Source organism: Leuciscus leuciscus (genome assembly GCF_965113295.1).
Source record: "Leuciscus leuciscus genome assembly, chromosome: 13".
Taxonomy (NCBI): Eukaryota; Metazoa; Chordata; class Actinopteri; order Cypriniformes; family Leuciscidae; genus Leuciscus; species Leuciscus leuciscus.
In genome coordinates, this window is record NC_138737.1 from 22,228,519 (window position 1) to 22,245,281 (window position 16,763).

General features: G+C 36.8%; 1 protein-coding gene across 2 annotated transcripts; it reads left to right on the forward strand.

Moving 5' to 3' along the window:
- Window positions 1-120: 120 nt before the first annotated feature.
- ggt5a (gamma-glutamyltransferase 5a) lies at window positions 121-15,658 on the forward strand (the record flags this gene model as incomplete). Of its 2 annotated transcripts, none has more annotated exons than XM_082188429.1 (12): window positions 121-241; window positions 3,997-4,124; window positions 4,218-4,313; window positions 4,633-4,822; window positions 4,940-5,100; window positions 5,178-5,324; window positions 8,010-8,140; window positions 8,445-8,629; window positions 8,789-8,880; window positions 9,799-9,911; window positions 14,624-14,734; window positions 14,823-15,658. In XM_082188429.1, the coding sequence occupies 11 exons, from the start codon at window positions 4,079-4,081 to the stop codon at window positions 14,967-14,969; spliced, it is 1,419 nt and encodes a 472-aa protein (XP_082044555.1). In that variant the 3' UTR covers window positions 14,970-15,658. The 2 variants fall into 2 exon arrangements, with proteins under 2 accessions (XP_082044555.1, XP_082044554.1); XM_082188428.1 differs by having other exon boundaries at window positions 209-375.
- Window positions 15,659-16,763: the final 1,105 nt, after the last annotated feature.

The following is a 16,763-nucleotide window of genomic DNA, read 5'->3' on the forward strand; positions in this document are numbered from 1 at the left end:
AAAGTCTACCAAATAGCATTTGGAGAGTGCGAAAACGCTTCTTACAGCAACACTTTCCGCAATCCGCTTTAGACTCGACCTCTACACCTTGACAATGCCACCGGCGTTGACAGTGTAAAGAAGGGGAGGGATAATTGTGTGCGACTGCAGCTGCTGTACGCGAGAAGCTGTTCAGTGATAAAGCAAAGACGCACTGGGTCGGGTTACAATGGCCAGACGAAAAGAGAAAGTTTGTTTGTTTGTGAGTATTCCGCTTATATGTATTATTGTAATTATTATTATTTGCGTGGCTCACTTTAACGACGAGTGCGCTGAGGGACTCTACAAAAAAGCAGCAGTGGCAGCGGACTCGGAAACCTGTTCAAAGATCGGGCGGTGAGTGATGGTAGATAAACGGTGCCTTAGCCTATACTAGTATTTGCCTTCTGAAACGTGTTTAAAATCATAAATAGTGTGCTTTCGGATGATTGCTTTAAATGTTTTAGAAAATACTTTAAAATAGCTTTCGAATCTTTCATTCGAACATGCATAATAATGTGGAATATCACGTTTTCCTGGAAAATGACAACAAGGTTCTTGTAATCCTTGCGTGATGGCTGGGTCAGGTAAATTTGAGGACACGAGTGGCTAATGAGGTGAGATGTCTGGTTTGATGTTCACAGAAAGTTGGAAGTTAATCAGAAGTATATTCACAGCCTATAATCCTCTTGACACCAATCTCTAGCTTCATTTCACTAAAGGACACATTCCTTGACAACAACTGATCATTTAGCCCTATATATAGCGCCAAAATCATCAGTATACGATTACTTCAACAATATTGTAGATTTAAGTTTGTTGCTTGCTATAAAATAAAAGTCAGTTGTTTCTGTAGAAGTATAAGGACATGGAAACCGTTTGAAAAGTGGGACTTTGAAAGGTGACAGTCCTGTGGTTAGAAATTAGGCTAATCATTAAAGACGTCTAATATGGATCATTTCATTTGTAGGCTAAATAAAAATCATTGGTTATTCCGGCGTATGACGGGTTTCAACGTGCTTTTGATACGCGACTGTCTGATGTAACAATTGGAAGATGTTTAAAATGTTTGGTAATTTATTTTCCAAGTTACTTCCTTATGCGTGTGTGTGGTTTTTTTTATTATTATTATTATTTTTTATCTCTCTCAACAGTTCCTCGACAATTAGCCCAGGGGTTGTTAAACAGTCAAGGGAAGGCAAAAAGGATCTGTCAAATTGTATTTCATTGCTGGCAAAAGTTAACATGTCAATTCAACATGTTCAAGTCAACAGTTTTTACATAGACTGCCAAATTATTGATTATACTGACATTACTGTTTCACTCTGCTTTTTTGGAAATCATATGATTAATTGTGATTAGTTTTATTTTATATTTTGACTGCAGCTAAAAAAGGATTGTTTAAATCTAGAAGTTTTTGAGCTATGGCTTGAAAGCTTTTACCGATGTATGATCTGGTCAAATTGTGTGTTTGGGGAGACCAGGTATGGTTGTAACACTTTTTGCTTCAGCATTTGTTACTCATTGAATGTTTGAGGGAGAGTGCTCAAACTTTTATACAAAGTACCCACATTTTTTACTACAAAATGCATCAGTTCAAACCTCTGTAGGAATATCACAGCCCTTATGAGTTGATGTCAAATACATGGTGTGCCTTTGTTACAAACTATTCCACCATACCAGGGTTGGTTGTAAGACATGGGGTAAGTTATAACAATTAGACAAAAGAAGCAAAAACAACAGCCACTCCATGCAATATTCTTCAAAAAAGGTTTACTGAAACAATCCACACAAAGAAAAGACCAATACAAAACAATGCCTCTCTTTCTGTGATTGACAACAGCTCGAATACACTTTAACAATACACAAACAAACTTCCTTAGCAGTATTTATGCTTAACCCTCGACTGCAGTGGACCTGTGTAAAGAACATGTAGGTCTAACAAAACAACAAAGAAAGTGTAAATTAGTGTCTATCTGTGAATATTCTCAATCAGAATCTGTGTTGTTGAATGCAGGCTTGGTGGGCCCAGAGACTGCGTAGGGCACATTTGATTTTACACACACTTTTTTTTACACTTTGATTTTACACACCTTTTACTTTAAGTTGCCAAATGGCTCCATACAGACAACATAAAAGTTTTCATTTGTATGAGGTCTCCGAATCCTCACCACTGGCTTTCAACATTGGTGTCACAACTGATCTCACTGACCTGCCCTTCTTTGAAACCTCATCAGTTCCTTTTTATAAAACACTGGCATGCACACTCATTCTTTTCCCTCTCTAGGCATTCTGTAATTGTTGTTATAAAATTATTAAAAAGAAACTCTTGTTAGTTGTATGTAAGAGTATGGTTGTAACACTTTTTAAACGTGTTACAACCTACCTCACCCCTGTCAGCCAGTGTTTAGCTAGCCGTATTAGCATTATGGTTTGAAATTAGCAGGATAAAACTGCATCATATTTTGCATGAGAAACTACAATTTAATGTAATATAAGTTATATGATTTTTATCTGCATTTTCTTTATAAAATCTGCATGTAGCCTTGACAACCATTCAAATGGGATCTGGGAGGACGTGGATAAATAAACTCCTAGCTTATCCCTGATTGGTGGAGTTGGTGGTGTTACAACTCTCCCGATGTTACAACCATACCTGGTCTCCCCCTACAGGTTTGATTTCCCGAGGTTCAAAATGTCCTCACTGTTAAAAAAACATAGTGAAACCTGCTGAACATGGTCAAGTGAGCCGGACCACATAGTTAAAGCCAAGCACACACACACACACACACACACGTGCGGCCCCATATGCGGAGGGTGAACCTGCAGGGTGGCTATAAGATGCGCTTCCCCTTTAAAACACATTTAAATAGATTTTCTTGAAATAGCTTCAAGTTATGTCACCGCACAACCTACACATCTCAGCATAAACGCTCCCGATAAAATGTGTTATTAAAGCGTCTACGTTCACAAGCCACTGTTCATTTGAACAGAAAAGGAAGCATACAAGCCCTCCCTTTATAATCACAAAAAATCTGTCACTCAGTTCATTGCAATCTCACAAACTTCCATTATAGTCAATGAAGCTGACTGCACAATGAATATTTGATTATAACGTCTACACTTTGTTATTTGAGAGGACTTGGTGCCCGTGCAAAACTCCGAATCCACTCACCACTCAAAATGCCAGTGTTTTTAATCAGTGCTAACTTAAACACCTCTGATTGGCCATCACATTCAAGAAATACAATATATATGTTTGTGATTGGCCACACTGCTCAACTCTGCAAAAACACATTGTAAATAGAAACCTTTGACGTTCTCCTGAGCGCAAACAGACACCCATTGGAACTATGGGTGGCCCTGAACAATAGCTTCCGCTACGATGACAGAAATGTTCTGCAGTTATAACTCGAAAAATACAATCTGAACAGAATCCTGCAGGAGAAGAGGGCGCAATCGAGCTCTGGTTTGGACCAAATGTGTAGAATAAAGGCCCGTTCACATCAACTATAAAGAAAATAACTCTAATGATAACTATAATTTGCATCCACACCAAACGCACGATAACATTCAGTTATGTCATCTGCTGATGATCAGGGTGGGTTCTGATTGGCTGTCAATGTTTTTAAAATTCATTAGCTAAAAAATAATAGTGATTCCAACGAATTCTTTCCTCTGTGCCATTTTCGTTATAACTGAGGTGTCTGGCGTTCTTTTACATTTAGAATGATTTTTATAACTAGGCTTGTATCTGTATCATTATTATTGTCAGTTATCGCCCTTGGTGCGAAAGGGCCTTGACAGATACGCTGTCAGTTTTTTTCAGTTCTTTAATTTTGGAAACGACAAATTTTCTATATTGTTACATAACTATAGCCGCCTCAACATTTTAGGAAAAGGGCCCTTTGCAGGGGGATCGTCATATTTGGAGGTCCTTTGTATCCCACAGCTCATTTTCAGTCTTTTTTCTCCTAGAGATATACTGCGGTCTGGTGGGTCAGCGGTAGATGGCGCCATTGCTACTTTGCTGTGCACGTCAATCATAAATCCCCAGAGCATGGGCATTGGTGGAGGCTCTATATTTACAATACGGGAACAAAGTGGTGAGATTCATCCTACATACCTTAATTTACTTATTATTTCTGCCGGTATAATGTATATTTGTGTTATTATTTATCAATATCTCTGTTATCTAGGCAAAGTGAGAATAATCAATTCCAGAGAGACTGTCCCAAAAGCTTTTAAAACAGACCTTCTTGCCATGTGCCCAACAGCAACACAGTCAATGGAAGGTGAGAGTGTTGAGATGGATGAACTTTTGTTTCTTGCAACCACACAAAGTATTGTTTCTATGACACATTATTCACCTTTAAATATGCTGATAGTGTAAATAAAGCGTTTCCTTCATAAATTTTTTTTTTGAAATAAGATAGATATGTACAATCCCCCTTAGGGAAGATGCAATGCACTATTTCTTTCTTTACTTACAGACAGTTATGCTTTACGCAGGGAGTAGCTGTCTAATGTTTCATAGCTACATATACTCGTAGTGCACTGAGCACTTTAAGCACATATGATAGCTATAGTTTCTCTCTCTTTCTCTCTCTATAGGCCCTCACTGGATCGGTGTCCCGGGTGAAATCCGTGGCTATGAGCAAGCTCATAAACTGTATGGACGTCTGCCGTGGGCCAGTTTATTTCAGCCCACTATCAAGATGGCTAGAGAGGGCGTCCGCATTCCCTATGTGCTCTCTCGCTTTTTGCCACTTCTTTTAAATGAGAAGCCAGACTCACCACTACGGTAACGCATGTACTCCCATTCAGAATTAATCCAGACTCATAATGTTCCCTTTTACACCAAGAGTTAAATTGAAATTTAAGACCAAAAAAGTCACTTGGATGTGTGTGTGTTTTATAGCCAGTTATTCCAGAATGAACAAGGTGAGCAATTGAAAGAGGGGGACATAGTGAAATTTGAGAAACTAGCAGATACACTTGAGATCATCGCAGAAAATGGGGCGGATGCTTTATATACTGGAGACATCGCCAAACACCTTGTCAGTGATATACAAGCTGCAGGTAATTCACAATTTCACTCTTTACAATTCTGATTTGTATAAATATACAGGAATCAGTTTATTTACTGTGTATTTCAGGTGCAACAATTACTCTGGAGGACTTGAGTTTGTTCAAGGCCTCTGTATCAGAAGCCTGGGAAGTGAATCTAGGAGAGTATGACATGTACTTTCCTCCACCGCCAGCAGGGGGAGCTACACTTAGCTTCATACTCAACACCATGCTAGGTGGGACAACTTATTAACCTGTAGTGTCCTTTATTAGTTGTACTTGCTACGACCATAGACATAATAAATACATAGACGCGCTATTGGCCGCTTTGGACCATTGCTGCGATACGTCAACGCGTCCGCCATATTGTTGAGGGCAAGACTGCGCTGCAAACAAATGCAAGTAAACGGAATTGTCAAAGCTCAGGCTTGTCATGTATTTGGCTTTTTATTCTTGGATAAGAATTGTGAAGACCCCCATACTGTGATATAACTTAATTTTCACATTAAATGAAATAAAGTTTTCTTATTGTGGAAAAAAGCATTTCCCGTCTTTAACCCGGTTTTAGCTTTTCTTGTGCTTAGAATTGACCGCTATTGAGAAAATGAAACCAATCGGCAAATACAAATCACACCGGCAGGCTGCTTTCTGTATTTTTATAGCACTAAAATGATAGATATTTACAGATAGATACTCCAAATATACAATAACAAAGATAACTGATGGTTAGACCGGGGACAGTTGCAACACTTTTTGCATTTCTCTCAGTTACTCAGAGACTATTTTGGACTAGATCAACCAAATTTGTATATATTACACTTGCATCTGTCTGCTAATTACCCATACCATTTAAAGATGATTACATGACATATCGTTCACAGTATTTATTTGAATGGAAGCCAGATTTTGCAACTGACCCCAACCCAGGGACGGTTGCAACATGTCTAACTGTGCATGTGCAGTATGAGTGTCATCACTCTAGCTTGTTTCTGATTGGATAAAAATGACATGTTGCAACCATCTCCCCTAATACATATGATTTGGTACAACTACAGTGCAAATAGTAAATATAAGATAAAGTGAGAAGTAATAGTAAATAGTTTAGTGTATAGTCAATAAAATAAACAAACAGTATACAGCAAATAAAATAGTAATGAATAGTATAATTATATAATATAAGTACAATAATATAATAATAATATATTGCTAATAACATATCATTTATGTATAATACTATAATAATAGCAATTGAATATGTAATATCAATTACAGAATATAGACAATAAAAAATTATGTTAAATAGTGACTGGTGAATAGTACAATAATTTAACAGCATAACTATAATATATTGATAATCGCAAGTGATATAATATAATAATAATAATAATAATAGCAAATACAATGTAGTATCAATTGCTAAATAATATAGACAATAATAAAAATAAATGAAATAGTACCTACCCGAAACGAGTACTTGTCATAAAAAATTTACTTATAATAACTTATAACTTATAAAAATATAAAATATAATATAAGCTAAAACTATAATATAAATCATGTCAACTCATGTCTCAACTTTCACAGCTAAGTTAGTTAACTAGAGACACCGCTAGATATTTTAGTCTGACTGACTCCGTCGGGCCAACTAACGTTACTATTACTAATTATATAATGACCAAATACAACCAGAAACAAATGTTCAGTCTTGTGAAAGGTAATTCCCCTGTTTTCAATTGTGCGGCAATTTGCACAGCCCCAAGCATCACACGAAGCCGGCATTTTTCTCAATTCCCGTTATGAGAGGCATGGGAAAGTTGCCCTCCGCAATATGGCGGCGCCGTTGACGTACGATCCAGCGGCGAATAGGGCGTCTATGTATTTATTATGTCTATGGCTACGACAAGCATCACTATTAATGTTGTTCATATGTAAGTTTTAATATTTAAAGTACCTTATTAAACTTAGAGGCAGAAATTCTTCCTGAAGCATTTGTGCTACAGATATGAGTGACCCAACCATATACATTGCTGTTCAAAAGTTCGGTAATATTTTGCTCACCATGCTCACCAAGGCTGCATATATGCTGCTCAATATTTTAAGATTAAGATTTTTTGGGATGAATAGTTGAAGTTAAAAAGAGCAGTATTTATTTGAAACAGAAACTTTTGTAACAATGTAAATGCATTTACTGTCATTTTTGATCAATTTGATGCATCCTTGCGAAATAAAAAATATTAAGTCCATTCAAAAATTACTGACCCCCATACTTTTGAATTGTAGCGTAAAGGGGCCAGAATATCATAAAGACTTGACTTGAGCTCTTTTGACTTCGGCCACCCTGCTTGACATTAACTTTTTGCTCAACAGCCACTGTGGCTAGTGGTTTTCCAAAGTTACTAGCCACTGGCCACAATTTTGACTTCGATACCATGGGGAAATACTGACATATAGATATTTGTATTATTATCTCATAATTTGGCAGCAGGTATATTAGGTTTCAGTCACTTTAGGACCTGGCACACAGATCCATTATACTGTTACACATGCGTTTTCTTTCTCAACTGTTTATTATTTCAGATGCCTTTTTTAAAAGATTACAATTGAAAAATGTATATATTATATATAAAATTCAAACCTTCAGCATCTGGCGAGCTGGCGGGTGTTAATGTCAAGCCCTGTCAGAAAACCATTGAGAAACAACATCGCAACCACAAAACAATGCGCTAAAAACACTTGTAGCAACCACAATGTTGCTATTTTCTATCACTTCTTTTTAGTCAAATTATTTTTGGTGCACTGTGGTATCCTTCAAAAGATTTATATATTGTTTCTTTGATCATAATTAACGATCAATTTAACAAAACCTTGTTTTGTTGTTGTTTCTAAACTATTAGACTGATTAAGTTCTCTGTGCTCCTCAGGTTTCAATCCAAGCTCTTCATCTCTGGTGGGGGACGAGAAGGTCTTAACATTCCAACGTTACGTAGAAACCTGTAAATTTGCCAACGGTCTTAAGAAGTTCATGAAAGATCCCAACTTTGCCTCTCAAACGGTAGGCTCTGTAGGAGGAACTCGTTTGTTTTACATATTAAACTTCTGTGTAAGAGTTATAGACATGATACCATTGGTCAGGCTCTGCTTTAGTAACTCAACAGAAACATTACAGTCATTACACTCTCTAGAGGCACTGGTGTAATCTGCGATAATGACTTAAGTGCTGTGTTCTGGGTGATCATTACTGCAGGCAGTAGAGTACAGCACAGCAACACTGCCATTATTGCTGGCAACCCACTGGTTGGCACACATAAAGTCATGCATTAGTTCATCATCCTCGACGTTCTGTGTGGCTTGAATAGGAGGCAGTTGAGATCATTCAGAAGCATTTTGCGGACAAAGTGAGAGCAAAAATCAGTCCTGACCGCACTCATGATGCCAGCTACTACAACGTCACTCCATACCTGGACTCACATGGCACCACTCATGTGTCCGTGCTCGCTGAGGATGGGATGGCGGTATCTGTGACCAGCACCATCAACCAAATGTACACTGAAGTATCATTCTCACCTTTTATACAAGCTCTAGAGCACAATGAGATAATATTGTCATTATATTATTACTTTATTAATACATGCAATGCTTTACTGGAGTAAATTGGTACTTTAGAAAGTGTCAAAACTGACTAACTGTTCTTGTTTCTCAGATTTGGATCCAAAATGTTCTCCTCCAAAACAGGCATCCTGCTCAATAACGAACTTGGAGACTTCTGTGGAAAAACAGAGAAGATTCATGCTGGTTAGTAAACTTTCACAGATGGCTGATTTCTGACATATCCAGCTCCCAAAATTAATGGAATATTTCAGTATTGGTAAACATTCTATCAGCATTTGCAGTTGCATTAGGAGGACACTTACATGTGGATACACACTGTTTTTTAGGGATGCACAATATATCGGTACCAAATTGGTTAACAACCAATATTATTATTATTATAATTTTTTTCGTATCAGACGATATTGGATATTTAATTGTGCATGCTATTTTCCTGTATTTTTACATTTAGAAAAATTTTGAAAAATTATATTTTCACTCAGAAAATGCTTGTAAATTTAACCAATGGCTTGTATTAAATGGGAATTTTTGAAGTAGAAAGACTGAAAAATCTTTTTTTACAGTGTTTTTACTCTGAATATTAGTTAATGTAATCTTAAGCAAATCTACATTTTATTGTTGCGATGCCTACAATTGCTTGCAATATTTAAATGATTGCTGTCAGTTTTTAGTGTGTTGTTTTTAATTTAGACAAAACAGTACAGAAGTTTAATCTCTGACATTTATCGCTTATCAGACATAATATAAACATAATAAGCTTTTCAGTCTCATCCATAATAAAAAAAAAATAATATATATATAGCCTAACGACTTAAACATTATACATTAAGGTAACCTAAAGCATTCTTCATGTGATAACATTTAATTCGTTTTATTAAAAAATGTCATTTAATCAGACTAAATCAAATTAGGTTGCACCAACACAAGTCATTTTTATAGCTTAGATCAAAAATGTTGATTTAGACCGCTTCACAGCTCAAATAATACATGGATTAAGAAATAATTCTTGTAAGTGCTTTAATGAAAATACAAATGTTGTCGATAAAGTTTAACTTGTAGAATATTTTTGTGATATAAGTATCTGTGTGTCTCTATGTGAAGGTGAGCAGCCGCCTTCCTCCATGTCTCCAGTGATCCTTTACTCCCGATCTCAGAAACACATCATGGTCATAGGAGCCTCAGGGGGCAGTATGATCACCACCGGGGTGGCACTGGTGAGTTTAATCTGCACTTTAGGGCCAGATTTTCTGAACAGGGCAAATTAGCATGATCCCATAGAAGAGCCGATGGAGTGGAAAGTTCCGCGGGTGATCTGACAATGAGCAAAAAGACGCAGCAGCTCATTTCCATTATGACAACGCAATCTACCAAGAGCAGTGTAAATAGATGGCATTAGCACCCCTTTATAGCTGCGCTGGTTCCAGAAGAAATTTTACCCCCATTCATTTTCTCCATTGGGATTTTGTTAAAGAGTTATAAGCCATGAACCAAGCCAATCAGCTACGAGTTGAATCACAACACTACAAACATTGATTTGAAGCGTGTTTGAAAATAAGACAAAAAGACAAAAGTACAAAACTGTATACTTAAGAAGAGAAAGAATTACAATCCCATGGACCATTGCAAACAGCATAATCGAATTAAAATGGAGAAATATAAAACTACTCATTTACAAATGTTGATTATATATAAAAACAATACATTAAGTTTATTGCAAAATATGTAAGTATATACAAAGTATCTTGAAAGAATAGAGATGGCACTATCATGCCAAGCGCAAAATTAGTAAGACGTGCTGCGTCTACAATCACATACTGTACAGTAGGTACTACATTTGGTTTGAAACTTACTTTGTGACCATTAAAAAAAAGTTAATTATATATAGTATGCAGTGTTGGGCAAGCTACTTGGAAAATGTAGTGAGCTAAGCTAGCAGTTACTCTACATTAAATGAAGCTTCACTACACTGAAGCTACCACCCTGGAAAATGTAGCAAGCTAAGCTACAGGAACATGGCAAAAGTAGTTCACTACATCTAAGCTATTTTTTAAAATTACATTATATTGAACCAACTTCATTCCAAATCAATGCTATCTCAGTGATCAATAAAACTGTAAGTTCAACAGATAGGCAAGCATAATTGTTCAGTTCAATTGTTTATTCAACAACTGTTCCAAACCAATTTGGCAACAAAAACAAAAAACGTGATCCACATAATAACAAAACCAGGTGTCGAGGGTGTGCGTGTATTCATCTGTAATATGCACAACATGTTTGCCTGGGTATGCACCTAGGTTATTTTCGTAAACAAAAACTGAAACTAAGACTAAAACTATTGGTCAAAAAACATTTTCGTAAACTGAAATAAAATCGAAATTTCAACATTAATGAAAAACTAAAACTAAACGAAAACTAACAACAGTTACTGAAAAAATAACTGAAACAACATAATAATTCGCAAAAATAAATAATCGTTTTGGTAATTAATAAGCTCTCCTAAATAAGCCTACCGGAAAATCACTTTTTTCCACTGTATACTTTATTTTTCATTGTATGACCGTTGCGCTTGAGTCTCGCGTCTTCTGCAGCATCATGTGCATGACACGACGCTCTAGACGTATCGAGACCTTGCGCTGTTTTCCCCACTGAAAAACTAATTTTTTCCGTTTTTCAAAGCAAAACCGACTGTGTGAACCAGCCCTAAGAAGCAGAAAGGCCCAAATCTATTTCCACCTCATGCAAATACAGCTGCACCTTAATTCCAGGTATAAGATAACCATCTCATGTGAAACTAGCCTAAACAAGATAGGCCTATACCACACATATTAGACAAGATACCACACTGAGCAGAAAACGGAAAAAACAAAAAGCATGTCTATAGGCCAGAAATAGACGTATATTTGTCAGAGTAGAAGTATAATAAATGTCTGGTCTGAAGAGAACATTTGAATATGTGTATAACTATGATTATATGATTGTAAACGATGCAATAGACAGAAAGCGTAAATGGTTCAATACAAGAATAATGTTTGAAAGGATTAATAATTGAAATAACCTTAAAGAATAATCATAATAATCATACGCATATCTTTTTCTTATACACCACGTTTAACAAGATTTCATTTTTAATATTATTACATAATTTTAGTTGCATTTGTTTGGTTCTTTGTTCATCCTCAAACAATTATTTAATTTTTATTATTGAAAGGTTTTAACAAGAGTTAAATGTAAACTGAAATCATTAAACTTTGCTGAAATTAAATGTCTTTAACTGGAAATGTTCTGTTAACTCTGCTAAACTATAATTACTAAAACTGAAACTAAATATATAAAAACTAAATAGAAATGTTTTCACAAAATAAAAACTAAACTAACAAAACCATTAATGAAACTAACTAAAACTAAACTGAAATTTATAGGAAATTTGAAAATGATATTAAAATAAAAACGTATATAGAATAACTAAATCTATAATAATAAAAAAAAAACTATAATAACCTTGGTATGCACAATTTAGACTTGGGCATATTTGCAGGACTAACTGTAAGTTAATTTATAACTCAACTCAGCTCAAACCACAGTAACAAAATAATTACGACCTGCTCCAAACAGTACCAACATGGCAAAAAAATTACCCCTAGATTCTGGCCAAGGCCCCTCTTTTGCAGGATGTGTTATTGAACCCATCGTCAATACTACGGCAAATGTACAAATAAATAAATAAAACATCTAGGTGAACATCAGATTATGTGGTCATGTTTGATACCAGCCAATCAGAAAGATTATAGAGATGCACCGATTACAATTTTCTAGGCCAATTCCGATTTTTTTATTGAGTTTGACCCGCCGATACAGATTAACAGGGGCCCTTGGCGAAGTGGGGGCCCCACAAAGATATATTGATAGCCTATATATTGATATAGACGGCGGTGTTGTGAGGGGCCCACCTCTTGGTTCTGTGACCGGGGCCTAACATCTGGTGCTATGCCCCTGCCCAAACTGATTAATAAAAAGTAGTTTAAATGGGTTCATTTTCTATAAATATTTTTGAATCTTTCTGATTTCTGACATAGCCTACTCTAGTTCTTGTTAAAACACACTATACATGCAAATTATGCGCATTTTAGGTACTTTTAGTGTGAAATCATATTTATTTTGTCCATGAAAAGTGTGCTTTCACTTTAATTGAGCGTGAGCTCAATGGTGAATGAAAAATAGACTCGGCGCCGAAACCCTCAGCTTCACTACTGCTCAGCTCACGCGCTGCTCCTGCTCGCGGTGTGTGAATGCACTTGAACATGCACGCCGGAAACAATTCGCGCTGCTCGCGGTTGCGGTCTGAAACGGCCGTAATTCACAAGATTTCCTACATGTGCGTTCCGTGTGCACGTGTGATGCTGATGTTGAGCTTGTGCTTCAGAAAATGTAGCTTCAGCTTGTGTGGATGCTACCGCACTACTTGATCAACAAAAGAGCTTCGCTACTGAAAAGCTATTTGATTCAGAAAACAGCGACGCTACCACCACGCTATTGAGAAATGTAGTTAAGCTAGTAACGTCACTACTTGTAGCGACGCTACTGCCCAACACTGATAGTATGAATGAAATTCTGGTATACTACATCCATCCATGTTGTCACTATCATGTGACCTACGGCATTAGTTGTGTCGCTTAAAGGTGAACTAAGTAACTTTTTTTACCTTAACTGAACAGCTTCGGAGTCATTGGAATGGTTATATTACTTATTTCGGGTTGAATGGTGGTCGTTTCGCACCCCCCTGGTGCCCGTGAGCGGAAAATACGCACTTGCAACTTTGAGCCGGCGGGCCGCTGGCCGCCGCGTCAGGAAGTCTCGCGTGATATCAGGTCTCGCGATGTAAACAATTGCTTTACGGCCAAAAGAAATCTGGGCTAAAATGCTGTCATTATTGCGCTCCCTCACGCTGTCCGAACCCGAATGAAGAAGACGTTTTAAAGAACGTCCCATCTGCTTTGATGTCGTTGATCTATAGCCTCTGGTGTCTGAGAATCACCAACGAGTTTTTACAACAGTGTTGTCAAATATCTATTCCGAAGCTGTGGGGGGAGCTCTAGAGAGAAACCTGCGAGCAAAAAGCGAGAATACAGCGAAGAAATCCCGAAGCTACTGAGTGCTGCTTTAACCGCCATTCAGAACTCCTCCCCCGTGGCCTCACAGGACAGTTAAGTGTCCATCGAATGCACATTTCAGTACCTTGGCAGAAGTAGTAACTCTGTTACAGAGATGAAGGAGAGTTCAAAAAGGTTTGAATAAACAAAAGGGTCTTTTAATGACAAACTGAGGTAATCCATGAAGATGAAGTAACAGCATGTCTACACTCAAACATGAACAACAATCGACAACTGAAGGGTGAAACAGAGCAACTAAAATACACAGTGATAATGAGATGATAACGAACAGGTGTGATGATTAGATGAGTGTCCATGACAACTGATGACTGGCGGGAAACTAAGACAAAGAATCACATGTGATTGAAAATAACAAACCAAAAGTGTGACAAGGTCATCTGGGTACTTTTTGTCTACTATGAATACTATTGAATACTATTTGCACTTTAAACAATGGCGCAAATACCAGTAAATGGACTACTACAAACCTTAGTAAATCATGTTGCATGATTCATTTAAATACTCTCTTTCCATACATTTTTGCATCTGAAAGGGAAACACCTATAAATGCATGTGCAATAAGGTCAGCTGCAAAAACAACCCTGTCCACACCTTTTCAGCGCTCATTTTTTTCACTGCGTGAATCCTGACGGTAGTTTTATAACGGCTAAAAAGGGTTTGCTCTGGCGCAAGCTGTTAGTAAATCTGGCCCTTAAACTGAACAAATTTAACGCATTGTGCTTTAGTAATCCAACTCTGACTGAAACCCCTCTGGCTAGACCCTCATGAACTTCTTGTGGTTCGGCAAGACGCTGCAAGATTCCATCGCCGCCCCTGTGGTGTTTGTGGACTCCAAAAACCTCCTCAGCTTCGAGCCCTTGTTTGACAAGGTAAGTAGAAACAAATGTCCCTGTAGTAAATTGTTTGTAAAGGATCAAGTGTAATTTTCAAGCCGCTTTCATCTCTTTTCTTCCTCAGATAGTTTTGGAGTCGCTTAACAAGATTGGACACGAAGTGAAAATCCCACGGATGTTTTATAATGTGGTTAATGCAGTATCAAAGGAAAACAACTGCATAGAGGCTGTATCTGACTCGAGGAAAAATGGAAAAGCTGCAGGGTATTGACCTGGAGTGCAGCTGGAGACTAATTCACACCAGATCTCTCAACTCTGTTGATGCATCTGTGCCGTGTTTGGATGAAGTGCACTGGGCGGGTGACAAACTGACAAATAACAGCAAGCACCATCAATATGTGAAGTTTTGACATTTTACTGTGAAAATTATGAATGAAATGTGTGTGTGTGTGTGTGTGTGTGTGTGTGTGTGCGCGTACGTGCGTGCATGTGTATATATACACAGTATACAGTATGTTATTTTATCATAGTGTGCGACACTACTTTAGGGACACTTTTAAAAAAATCACTGTGTACTACAAAACTTGTATAATATGAGTTGATTTGTGCCATCTGAAAGGTTAAATATACAATACTGTCTGGAGGATTTAAAGAAAAGAAATTAATACTTTTATTCAGCAGATGAATTAAAGTGATCTAGAATAACAGTAAAAATATATATAACTTTATATTCATCAAATAATTCTGAAAAATATGCACAGCCATTTTCAACATTAGTTATAAGACATTTTTGAGCATCAAATCAACATATCAGAATGATTTCTGAAGGATCATGTGACACTGAAGACTGGAGGAAAGATGCTGAAAATTTAAATATAGCCTATTAAATACAAAACACAATATTTCTGTTTTTACTGTATATTTGATCAAATAAATGCACCCTTGGTAAGCATAAACATCTTACTGTTTTTTTGTTTGTTTTTTTATCTTGCTCGCTCAAACTTTTGAATTGTAGTGTCACATTTTTTCCTAAAATTTAAAATGCCGGCAAACAGTTTGCAAGTTTGTTATTTTCAGGTTCAATATATTTCTTTTGTTTATGAAGGTAAAAACAAAGACATGAAGCAACATTTGTACCAACTACAACATGAACTCATTTGTTGAAAAATGTGATTTTTTTTCATTATTCATGTCATTGCTAATTATTTCACAACTGATATCGGAGTAATTAAAATCTGACCTTTTTATGCCATTAGAATAACCACAAAAAAAACCTAACTTTAAAATAGTTTAAATGAAAATGAAAAGATTTAATATGTAAAATATTACTGCGGTAATCTATATTTGAATGTTTAAGGGTTGTTGTGTATGCTACCATTTTTACTATAGTATCATACATTATAGTGTAAGATTCTATTCTCCATTCTTATCTAATATTAGTTTTCTGGGGGGCCGAATTGCCCAGGGGCCCTGAATATAATATAACATCTTTATGATTATTTTTACTTAAATGTTGCTTGAAAACCCCATATCTGAACATTTGTAATTGTGTACAACAGGATTATGCAGTCTGTTCAAAAAGTCTTCCAGTCACATTATTGATTGTGTGGATTGCTGACCGCCTGTCACAGGTTCTTGGCAACTCTCAATAGCTCTGAAGTGTGCAGATGGATGGTCAAAGGGAATGTTTAGCTCAGCTGCTCACCAATGATGCCTCCACAGCAAGACGCCTGGCATTTCTTTATAATTAACTTACAAAGCTCTGAAAATAGGATGCGTCTGACTCATGAAAATGCACAGTAAGATCCCATCGGAGGCTTTGAACAATGTGAGTGATTGCATTAGCTTTTGGCATCATGGAAAGATAAACAGAGCATTATGATCTCTAGCTATTCCGGAGCACAAGAAATAAACGTTGTCGTGTAATCGCTTGGCATAAGCAGTTAGCATAACTTGAGTGTCAGTCAGCAAACCCTTAGAGCCTGCCGTCTGTGCAAGCCTAAAGCCCAGTCACTTCCATTTGAAGTCCACAGGGGAGCTTTAGTCCTGATTCTGCCTGCTGGAA